Source organism: Haliotis cracherodii, unplaced genomic scaffold, assembly GCF_022045235.1.
Source record: "Haliotis cracherodii isolate W230 unplaced genomic scaffold, xgHalCrac1.p SCAF_4, whole genome shotgun sequence".
Classification (NCBI taxonomy): domain Eukaryota; kingdom Metazoa; phylum Mollusca; class Gastropoda; order Lepetellida; family Haliotidae; genus Haliotis; species Haliotis cracherodii.
In genome coordinates this window covers 37760381-37772745 of record NW_027266297.1, presented here as the reverse complement: position 1 = coordinate 37772745, position 12365 = coordinate 37760381, and the positions used below count along the sequence as shown (strand labels likewise).

The window sequence follows — 12365 nt, the reverse complement described above, 5'->3', positions numbered from 1 at the left end:
CGTCATGATGTCCGTATTCACAATTTATGGATAATATCTTCTTCAGTAACTGCAAAGGCGACGTTTCGGTATAGATCCTTGCTTGACAACGATATATTGATTAATACCGAAACGTCGCCTTTACAGTATCAAAGAAGTTGTTATCCAAAAATTGTGTCTAATTTGTCTCAAAAACATTGAGAGAAAACATACTCAAATCTGTTTGAAGAAGAATTTATGTCTGAAGTTCAGGTACATGGACATACATTATGTTGTGTCATATTTTGGTATTTTTATAACCCGTGAAGTAAGATTTGTTCTTCAGCAACCCTTGTCGCAAGACTCGGTTGATGCGTCATCGTATCCAAATTGTGTAGATCGATGCTCGTGATGTCAATCACTGTCCGGTCCAGACTCGATTATTTACAGATGAGTAGCTGTAATATTGCTGAGTTAAAAACAGGTTTCTTATAACTCGTGCTCAGCATTATTAACGTCATGTACAACACCAGTTGGTGTCAATGTGTCAATGTCTTCCCCCCAGGCCAGTCACCACAGCCTTCACTGTATGTTCGGCTGATTGGTGGCAGATGGACAACAGCGAAAAAATACAGAAGCGTTTCCATGACGTCGACGGAATACCTGTACAGAGGAACACAGAGAATCTCAGAACTAACAATAATACCCGGAGTCTCAGTTTGTGAAGTTGAAGTAGCATTTGGCAAGTACACAGCATAATACTAAACTTTTGACCCCAGCAGTGAAAACTCACCTGATGCCTATTGTGTAATTCCTATTCTTTGAATGACATTTTATATAATAGCTGCTCAATAAACCGTGTTTGTGTTTATATTCAAGTTGGTATTTCCGCTATCTAAAGTGTGCAGTAAGGCCGTTTTATTGTTTATAGTCATTTTGGAGACATAAATGTGAAGTTTCATTAATGCGAACAAAGGCCACTCGCATTTTTCGCATTTAATTCATGCTCCAGTTAGTTTCAAGATTTACAGTATTTATATAAATTATATATATATAATTCTGTGTTTCATTCAATGAGAATCAGCGGCGCTGATGGTAGCCTTGTTGTAAAAGCGTTCGCCCGTCACGCCGATAGTGAGAAAATATACAGTAAACTATGCCCATAACCAACACGCTTATAACGAACTAAAATTAGAGATCCATTTGAGTTTGTTATAACCGTAGTTTACTGTACTGTATTCAGTATGCAATAATGTTTCAATTACTTTCCTATGCAGCACAAATGACCTAAAAAGGGCCCTTATAAACCTTTTACAAAATGAAAGATACTTTTTCATTCAAATGTTTTAAGAGCGATTATTGCATTGGACATTGTCATTGGCCCTCCTGGTAGAAATCATATGTCTACAAAACTCTCTCTGATACATATTGGCAATCTTGGAAAGCGGATATTTCAAATTCAAGTTAATGCTCCATATATATCCAAATATTTTTAAAATCGCACATAAACTTGAAACTTATTTAATAAACATTCCTCCCCACTTATCTTGAATATGGAATAAAACTCCGTTGAATGAACGTTTATGCAAGTTGTGTGATCGTTTTGACATTGGAGATGAATTCCACTAGGTCTTCAAATGTAAATATTTTAATGAACTATTCAAAAAGACGAAATATGTTACAACTGCAGCAATTATTTAACTGCCATGAGATAGCTGTTCAAAAGAAACTATGAAAATTTGTTAACATTATGATGAAAACTGTAAAAGCTCCCGATGAACCTCTGTCCCTCGCAACGTAAAATACTGTTTGTACCTCAGATGTCGATGCACTTGGCCTGAGAGAAATAAAGTGCTGTTCTGTTCCGCCCATTATAACATGTACGCTAATCTGTTCAGAATGTATTGGTGACGGTCCGTGCGGTCGGGAGTGTAACTGTCGGGACGGACGGGACTGTCTCAACACAACAACATCCTGTCCCTCGGGGTGTGCTCCAACATATGAAGGCCCTCTGTGTGACAAAGGTAAATGTACCATGCATGCATGCTCTACACCCCGCCAGTGACCCATCTATCGAAAATATCGTTATGTGTTCACAGGTACACAGACTTAGTTTCGGTGAAATATGTTTGTGTGACAATTACAGATCTGCCTTCCGACTGTCAGTGGTTTAGGTATGGTAGCTAAAAATGTGAATTGTGACGTTATGTGAAACACTTTGACATAATGATGTCCGCAATGCGTTTTTATAAACTGAGGGCCAAATGAAACTTTAAGTATACAGATGTCGTTTTAATTGTAATTAAGCTGTTGCTAAATTTGGTTATGTCTATTTAACCATCACAGTTTGTATAAAGTAATCTGCGGCTGGCTAATTTTGTGTAAGCATAAATTAGTGCAATGAAGACTTGGATAAGAGATGGATTTGCATGATCCCTACCGTGTTTGAAATGCTATAAATTTGTGCCAGAAAAAAGCAAATTTATTGATTTTCAAAGATAAGATGTTTAAGAAACCCACCAGCTGTTGTGTATTATAGAATATATATATGTATATTATGTTTCTAGATTTGTCAGCACCATACCCGTGAGTTTCACCAAAGTGGTAAATGTCTGAGACCTGCATCACTTCGGGCTTACCGCCCACATTAAGCTGACACGCCGTGATATAACTGGAATACTGTTGAAAGCGGCGTTAAACCCAACTCACTCATTTTGAGTGCTGACTAAGCAATACCTCTAAGCGCATGGATATGGCTTCTTTGATGATCGTGCAAATGACAAACATTAGGTGGAGTTTGAACTGCCAATCAGTCAAAGCAGTTGACACGTTAAGAATGTCGCACTCCGCGTTTTTATATTATGCAAGTACATTTTTTCATTGACGTTGGCAGTTGCATGATGATATGTACAGCTACGCAAAGATGAACACTTTAAAATAGCATGGACGCATTCGCATATGTTATTATTATAGGCTGCCGTCTCAGTATTAACACCGATGATTTTCCACAGAGTGTAGGAAGGGTACATATGGAGAAGACTGCAGATATCGGTGTGGAAATGGATGTGAAGGTGGAACCTGTCACCCAACTAATGGCAGATGTAACTGCTCAGTTGGATGGTCTAGACCGATGTGCACCAGACGTAAGTCAATTGATGCTTCTTTCATACGATATTGAGCTGTTGCTTCGATAATGTTGAGAAATCAACCTTCAGAGTAAAGTGATCCTGTCAATACAAGGACGTAAAAAACCAAATCAGAGGTGGATATACACATACATCTTACACAACTATCGTGTCTTTATTACAAGAATGAGTTTCTGTTGGTGTGGTACATAAACGTGATAGTTCAAGTGTTGTTAGACTGAATAATTTGGACTGGTGTGTTACTGAATATTGATTTTACCCTTCACAGATTGTAGAGAGGGCACATACGGACATGGCTGCAGATACGCATGTGGGCGTGGGTGTGATGGTGGAATGTGTCACGCAGCTAATGGTAGATGTAACTGTAAAGCAGGCTGGTCTGGACATAGATGTACCAGAGGTAAATAAAGCGATAAATCCCTCTCCATGTCCAATAGAAATCTCTGCATAAAGCAATGTCGTTTGTACGATTCCGACTATATCATGAGCATGTGTTTAGGAATTGCCATCAAATAGTAATGGTACCAGATGGTCGCGAAAAGTTTAGCGTATCCTGCCCCACCGGTGGCACCCGTCACAAACAAATGCAAAGGCAAGTCAATTGTTCACCAGAAAAGTCAAAATAGGGAATTCACTGATGTGTCAAAATTGGAAACTTTTTGAAAGTTTTACCTGAGGCCTTGAATGTTGGAACCTTGATCAAACAATTTCGAGCAAGAGTCGTATGACGCTCTCTGAAATCTTGGTAGAAAGAGCATGCTCGATTGTATCTCAAAAGTTGTGAAATGTAAACTACAAAGGATGGAGCTGCTGGGATATTGCTCGACATGAAGGGAAAGTTGAATTTTGGAAAGTTGAAGTCATCCCTTTTGTCATACAGTCTTGTGAAGAGTGTTAAAGTCGCTTCATCTGAACTCTATTAAAACTACACGTAACTAGTTTTCCGCTCCTTCTACGAGGGAAGACACACTGTGAGCAGGATACGCTCGTACACATTGTGTCATAAGGGCGATGGGGTAGCCTAGTGGTTAAAGCGTTCACACGTCACGCCGAAGACCTGGGTTTCGATTCCCAACATTGGTACAATGTGTGAAGCCCATTTCTGGTATCCCCCGCGGTGAAATATTTTGTAAGGTTGGTGTTGTCGAAGCATTTGAAAAGTGATAACTAGCAAACGTGTCCTTCACAGAGTGCCGGACGGGTACATACGGGCGGGATTGCAGATATCAGTGTAGAGAAGGATGTGAAGGTGGTACATGCCATTCAGCTTCTGGTAAATGTAGCTGCACAGAGGGATGGTATGGACCAACATGTTCACTATGTAAGTCTCTGAACGTTTTCTTGTCCCTTGAGAAAATACCACTTATTTGATGTATTACTGTTATGTTCAAACGCCGTTTTAGAAATACATTATGTAATGTAACAAACTATAAGACTTCGTATTCGTGTAATGTAATGCATACAGGTACTTCCATCTTGGCACATTTGAACTAGAAATGTAGCAACAAGGCTATTTCTTCCATATTAACATGTCATGTTGGTATCTGAAGCAGACCTAATTTATTGTGAACATTTCGCTTATTCTCTGGTGCGAAACTTAGTGATTTTCTGCTGGGAGTATAAAAAAATGCATGTGTCAAGCATACCTGCCTTCGTGTCATTGGGCAGCAGGAATAGGAACAATCAGGACGCGATTTATTTACTATATTTTGAATAATTGCTCTCGAGATAAGATATTTGCAGAATATATTCAGAACGCATGATATCATATGTTTATGACTATTTGATATCACATTAATACTACACCTATTCCTTCTAGCCTGTCGCCCCGGTGCGTATGGAAAGAATTGTCAACTGCGGTGCTCTCCTGGGTGTGCCAACCAAACCTGCGATCGGGTCACTGGGAATTGTGATGATTGCCTACATGGATGGGACCATCAGGACTCGAACACATCAAGGTGTGACAAAGGTCAGTCGTGTCTTTACTGCTGTTAAATATCAAATGTTTGTGAGAATATATTTTTGGATAACATTTGATAATTGTATGGTATTGGGACATAGAATGTATACGACAATTGTTTCATTTAAGCTTGCCTCCCCGGTACGTATGGAAAGAATTGTCAACTGAAGTGTTCTCCTGGGTGTGCCAACCAAACGTGCGATCGAGTCACTGGGTATTGTGATGATTGCCTACATGGATGGGACCATCAGGACTCGAACACATCAAGATGTGACAAAGGTCAGTCGTGTCTTTACTGCTGTTAAATATCAAATATTTGTGAGAATATATTTTTGGATAACATTTGATAATTGTATGGTATTGGGACATAGAATGTAAACGACAATGTGTTCCTTGTAGCTTGTCTTCCCGGTACGTATGGAAAGAATTGTCAACTGAAGTGCTCTCCTGGGTGTGCCAACCAAACCTGCGATCGAGTCACTGGGTATTGTGATGATTGCCTACATGGATGGGACCATCAGGACTCGAACACATCAAGGTGTGACAAAGGTCAGTCGTGTCTTTACTGCTGTTAAATATCAAATGTTTGTGAGAATATATTTTTGGATAACATTTGATAATTGTATGATATTGGGACATAGAATGTAAACGACAATGTGTTCCTTGTAGCTTGTCTTCCCGGTATGTATGGAAAGAACTGTCAAAGGAAGTGCTCTCCTTGGTGTGCCAACCAAACGTGCGATCAAGTCACTGGGTATTGTGATGATTGCCTACATGGATGGGACCATCAGGACCCGAACACATCAAGGTGTGACAAAGGTCAGTCGTGTCTTTACTGCTGTATTTTGGATAACATTTGATAATTGTATGATATTAGGACATAGAATGTATACGACAATGTGATCCTTGTAGCTTGTCTCCCTGGTACGTATGGAAAGAACTGTCAACTGAAGTGTTCTCCTGGGTGTGCCAACCAAACCTGCGATCGAGTCACTGGGTATTGTGATGAATGCCTACATGGATGGGACCATCAGGACTCGAACACATCAAGGTGTGACAAAGGTCAGTCGTGTCTTTACAGCTGTTAAATGTCCAATATTTGTGAGAATATATTTTTGGATAACATTTGATAATTGTATGGTATTGGGACATAGAATGTTTACGACAATTGTTTCATTTAAGCTTGCCTCCCCGGTACGTATGGAAAGAATTGTCAACTGAAGTGTTCTCCTGGGTGTGCCAACCAAACGTGCGATCGAGTCACTGGGTATTGTGATGATTGCCTACATGGATGGGACCATCAGCACCCGAACACATCAAGGTGTGACAAAGGTCAGTCGTGTATATCCTACTGTTAAATATCAAATATTTGTGAGAATATATGTTTTGATAACACTTGATAATTGTATGGTATTGGGACATAGAATGTATACGACAATGTGTTCCTTGTAGCTTGTCTTCCCGGTACGTATGGAAAGAACTGTCAACTGAAGTGCTCTCCTGGGTGTGCCAACCAAACGTGCGATCGAGTCACTGGGAATTGTGATGATTGCCTACATGGATGGGACCATCAGGACTCCAACACATCAAGGTGTGACAAAAGTAAGTCGTGCGTCGAGTCTCTTTTTTGATTTCGATTATAATTTTGTTTAGTTTCTTCTTCTTTGTTGAAGCCAGCAACGTTTCACGACGTCCGGTACGATGACACCATCCGATCCATTTAGTCACATCCTGCGACAAGCATAGATTACCGGGATCTGTCTGGTTTCTGAATACCAACGGTGGCGTCGAATGTCAGATCACTATGTCAGAACATTGTAGACTATGAATTGTTTATTGCATTTATTATGCTATTATAACCTAATATTGAAATATCGGTTATTTCCTAACAGCATGTGTCCCTGGTACGTATGGAAAGAATTGTCAACTACAGTGTTCTCCTGGATGTGCCAACCAAACCTGCGATCGAGCCACTGGGTATTGTGATGATTGCCTACATGGATGGGACCATCAGCACCCGAACACATCAAGGTGTGACAAAGGTCAGTCGTGTATATCCTACTGTTAAATATCAAATATTTGTGAGAATATATGTTTTGATAACATTTGATAATTGTATGGTATTGGGACATAGAATGTATACGACAATGTGTTCCTTGTAGCTTGTCTTCCCGGTACGTATGGAAAGAACTGTCAACTGAAGTGCTCTCCTGGGTGTGCCAACCAAACCTGCGATCGAGTCACTGGGTATTGTGATGATTGCCTACATGGATGGGACCATCAGGACCCGAACACATCAAGGTGTGACAAAGGTCAGTCGTGTCTTTACAGCTGTTAAATGTCCAATATTTGTTAGAATCTATTTTTGGATAACATTTGATAATTGTATGATATTAGGACATAGAATGTATACGACAATGTGTTCCTTGTAGCTTGTCTCCCTGGTACATATGGAAAGAACTGTCAACTGAAGTGTTCTCCTGGGTGTGCCAACCAAACCTGCGATCGAGTCACTGGGTATTGTGATGAATGCCTACATGGATGGGACCATCAGGACTCGAACACATCAAGGTGTGACAAAGGTCAGTCGTGTCTTTACTGCTGTTAAATGTCCAATATTTGTGAGAATATATTTTTGGATAACATTTGATAATTGTATGGTATTGGGACATAGAATGTTTACGACAATTGTTTCATTTAAGCTTGCCTCCCCGGTACGTATGGAAAGAATTGTCAACTACAGTGTTCTCCTGGGTGTGCCAACCAAACCTGCGATCGAGTCACTGGGTATTGTGATGATTGCCTACATGGATGGGACCATCAGCACCCGAACACATCAAGGTGTGACAAAGGTCAGTCGTGTATATCCTACTGTTAAATATCAAATATTTGTGAGAATATATGTTTTGATAACATTTGATAATTGTATGGTATTGGGACATAGAATGTATACGACAATGTGTTCCTTGTAGCTTGTCTTCCCGGTACGTATGGAAAGAACTGTCAACTGAAGTGCTCTCCTGGGTGTGCCAACCAAACCTGCGATCGAGTCACTGGGTATTGTGATGATTGCCTACATGGATGGGACCATCAGCACCCGAACACATCAAGGTGTGACAAAAGTAAGTCGTGCGTCGAGTCTCTTTTTTGATTTCGATTATAATTTTGTTTAGTTTCTTCTTCTTTGTTGAAGCCAGCAACGTTTCACGACGTCCGGGTACGATGACACCATCCGATCCATTTAGTCACATCCTGCGACAAGCATAGATTACCGGGATCTGTCTGGGTTCTGAATACCAACGGTGGCGTCGAATGTCAGATCACTATGTCAGAACATTGAAGACTATGAATTGTTTATTGCATTTATTATGCTATTATAACCTAATATTGAAATATCGGTTATTTCCTAACAGCATGTGTCCCTGGTACGTATGGAAAGAATTGTCAACTACAGTGTTCTCCTGGATGTGCCAACCAAACCTGCGGTCGAGTCACTGGGTATTGTGATGATTGCCTACATGGATGGGACCATCAGCACCCGAACACATCAAGGTGTGACAAAGGTCAGTCGTGTATATCCTACTGTTAAATATCAAATATTTGTGAGAATATATGTTTTGATAACATTTGATAATTGTATGGTATTGGGACATAGAATGTATACGACAATGTGTTCCTTGTAGCTTGTCTTCCCGGTACGTATGGAAAGAACTGTCAACTGAAGTGCTCTCCTGGGTGTGCCAACCAAACCTGCGATCGAGTCACTGGGTATTGTGATGATTGCCTACATGGATGGGACCATCAGCACCCGAACACATCAAGGTGTGACAAAGGTCAGTCGTGTCTTTACAGCTGTTAAATATCAAATATTTGTGAGAATATATTTTTGGATAACATTTGATAATTGTATGGTATTGGGACATAGAATGTTTACGACAATTGTTTCATTTAAGCTTGCCTCCCCGGTACGTATGGAAAGAATTGTCAACTACAGTGTTCTCCTGGGTGTGCCAACCAAACCTGCGATCGAGTCACTGGGTATTGTGATGATTGCCTACATGGATGGGACCATCAGGACCCGAACACATCAAGGTGTGACAAAGGTCAGTCGTGTATATCCTACTGTTAAATATCAAATATTTGTGAGAATATATGTTTTGATAACATTTGATAATTGTATGGTATTGGGACATAGAATGTATACGACAATGTGTTCCTTGTAGCTTGTCTTCCCGGTACGTATGGAAAGAACTGTCAACTGAAGTGCTCTCCTGGGTGTGCCAACCAAACCTGCGATCGAGTCACTGGGTATTGTGATGATTGCCTACATGGATGGGACCATCAGGACCCGAACACATCAAGGTGTGACAAAGGTCAGTCGTGTCTTTACAGCTGTTAAATGTCCAATATTTGTTAGAATCTATTTTTGGATAACATTTGATAATTGTATGATATTAGGACATAGAATGTATACGACAATGTGTTCCTTGTAGCTTGTCTCCCTGGTACATATGGAAAGAACTGTCAACTGAAGTGTTCTCCTGGGTGTGCCAACCAAACCTGCGATCGAGTCACTGGGTATTGTGATGAATGCCTACATGGATGGGACCATCAGGACTCGAACACATCAAGGTGTGACAAAGGTCAGTCGTGTCTTTACAGCTGTTAAATGTCCAATATTTGTTAGAATCTATTTTTGGATAACATTTGATAATTGTATGATATTAGGACATAGAATGTATACGACAATGTGTTCCTTGTAGCTTGCCTCCCCGGTACGTATGGAAAGAATTGTCAACTACAGTGTTCTCCTGGGTGTGCCAACCAAACCTGCGATCGAGTCACTGGGTATTGTGATGATTGCCTACATGGATGGGACCATCAGCACCCGAACACATCAAGGTGTGACAAAGGTCAGTCGTGTATATCCTACTGTTAAATATCAAATATTTGTGAGAATATATGTTTTGATAACATTTGATAATTGTATGGTATTGGGACATAGAATGTATACGACAATGTGTTCCGTGTAGCTTGTCTTCCCGGTACGTATGGAAAGAATTGTCAACTGAAGTGCTCTCCTGGGTGTGCCAACCAAACCTGCGATCGAGTCACTGGGTATTGTGATGATTGCCTACATGGATGGGACCATCAGGACTCGAACACATCAAGGTGTGACAAAGGTCAGTCTTGTCTTTACTGCTGTTAAATATCAAATATTTGTGAGAATCTGTTTTTGGATAACATTTGATAATTGATTGATATTAGGACATAGAATGTATACGACAATGTGTTCCTTGTAGCTTGTCTCCCTGGTACGTATGGAAAGAACTGTCAACTGAAGTGTTCTCCTGGGTGTGCCAACCAAACCTGCGATCGAGTCACTGGGTATTGTGATGAATGCCTACATGGATGGGACCATCAGGACTCGAACACATCAAGATGTGACAAAGGTCAGTCGTGTATATCCTACTGTTAAATATCAAATATTTGTGAGAATATATGTTTTGATAACATTTGATAATTGTATGGTATTGGGACATAGAATGTATACGACAATGTGTTCCTTGTAGCTTGTCTTCCCGGTACGTATGGAAAGAACTGTCAACTGAAGTGCTCTCCTGGGTGTGCCAACCAAACCTGCGATCGAGTCACTGGGTATTGTGATGATTGCCTACATGGATGGGACCATCAGCACCCGAACACATCAAGGTGTGACAAAGGTCAGTCGTGTCTTTACAGCTGTTAAATATCAAATATTTGTGAGAATATATTTTTGGATAACATTTGATAATTGTTTGGTATTGGGACATAGAATGTTTACGACAATTGTTTCATTTAAGCTTGCCTCCCCGGTACGTATGGAAAGAATTGTCAACTGAAGTGTTCTCCTGGGTGTGCCAACCAAACGTGCGATCGAGTCACTGGGTATTGTGATGATTGCCTACATGGATGGGACCATCAGCACCCGAACACATCAAGGTGTGACAAAGGTCAGTCGTGTATATCCTACTGTTAAATATCAAATATTTGTGAGAATATATGTTTTGATAACATTTGATAATTGTATGGTATTGGGACATAGAATGTATACGACAATGTGTTCCTTGTAGCTTGTCTTCCCGGTACGTATGGAAAGAACTGTCAACTGAAGTGCTCTCCTGGGTGTGCCAACCAAACCTGCGATCGAGTCACTGGGTATTGTGATGATTGCCTATATGGATGGGACCATCAGGACCCGAACACATCAAGGTGTGACAAAAGTAAGTCGTGCGTCGAGTCTCTTTTTTGATTTCGATTATAATTTTGTTTAGTTTCTTCTTCTTTGTTGAAGCCAGCAACGTTTCACGACGTCCGGGTACGATGACACCATCCGATCCATTTAGTCACATCCTGCGACAAGCATAGATTACCGGGATCTGTCTGGGTTCTGAATACCAACGGTGGCGTCGAATGTCAGATCACTATGTCAGAACATTGTAGACTATGAATTGTTTATTGCATTTATTATGCTATTATAACCTAATATTGAAATATCGGTTATTTCCTAACAGCATGTGTCCCTGGTACGTATGGAAAGAATTGTCAACTACAGTGTTCTCCTGGATGTGCCAACCAAACCTGCGATCGAGTCACTGGGTATTGTGATGATTGCCTACATGGATGGGACCATCAGCACCCGAACACATCAAGGTGTGACAAAGGTCAGTCGTGTATATCCTACTGTTAAATATCAAATATTTGTGAGAATATATGTTTTGATAACATTTGATAATTGTATGGTATTGGGACATAGAATGTATACGACAATGTGTTCCTTGTAGCTTGTCTTCCCGGTACGTATGGAAAGAATTGTCAACTGAAGTGCTCTCCTGGGTGTGCCAACCAAACCTGCGATCGAGTCACTGGGTATTGTGATGATTGCCTACATGGATGGGACCATCAGGACTCGAACACATCAAGGTGTGACAAAGGTCAGTCGTGTCTTTACTGCTGTTAAATATCAAATATTTGTGAGAATCTATTTTTGGATAACATTTGATAATTGTATGATATTAGGACATAGAATGTATACGACAATGTGTTCCTTGTAGCTTGTCTCCCTGGTACGTATGGAAAGAACTGTCAACTGAAGTGTTCTCCTGGGTGTGCCAACCAAACCTGCGATCGAGTCACTGGGTATTGTGATGAATGCCTACATGGATGGGACCATCAGGACTCGAACACATCAAGGTGTGACAAAGGTCAGTCGTGTCTTTACTGCTGTTAAATGTCCAATATTTGTGAGAATATATTTTTGG

General features: G+C 40.5%; 1 protein-coding gene and 1 long non-coding RNA gene across 2 annotated transcripts in view; both read left to right on the top strand.

The window, feature by feature from the left end:
* The window catches only part of LOC139478253 (uncharacterized), a 2597-nt gene extending 1933 nt beyond the window's left edge, over positions 1 to 664 (top strand). Inside the window, exon 3 of the long non-coding RNA XR_011654298.1 lies at positions 524 to 664. This is a non-coding gene — a long non-coding RNA (uncharacterized lncRNA). The remainder of the gene's footprint in view (positions 1 to 523) is intronic.
* A 1211-nt stretch (positions 665 to 1875) lies between these two features.
* On the top strand, positions 1876 to 6015 carry LOC139479406 (uncharacterized). The gene is made up of 7 exons (XM_071262260.1): positions 1876 to 1982; positions 2970 to 3101; positions 3373 to 3504; positions 4294 to 4425; positions 4924 to 5073; positions 5734 to 5883; positions 5977 to 6015. Exons 1-7 carry the CDS (start codon positions 1959 to 1961, stop codon positions 6013 to 6015), a joined length of 759 nt encoding a protein of 252 aa, XP_071118361.1. The 5' UTR covers positions 1876 to 1958.
* Positions 6016 to 12365: the final 6350 nt, after the last annotated feature.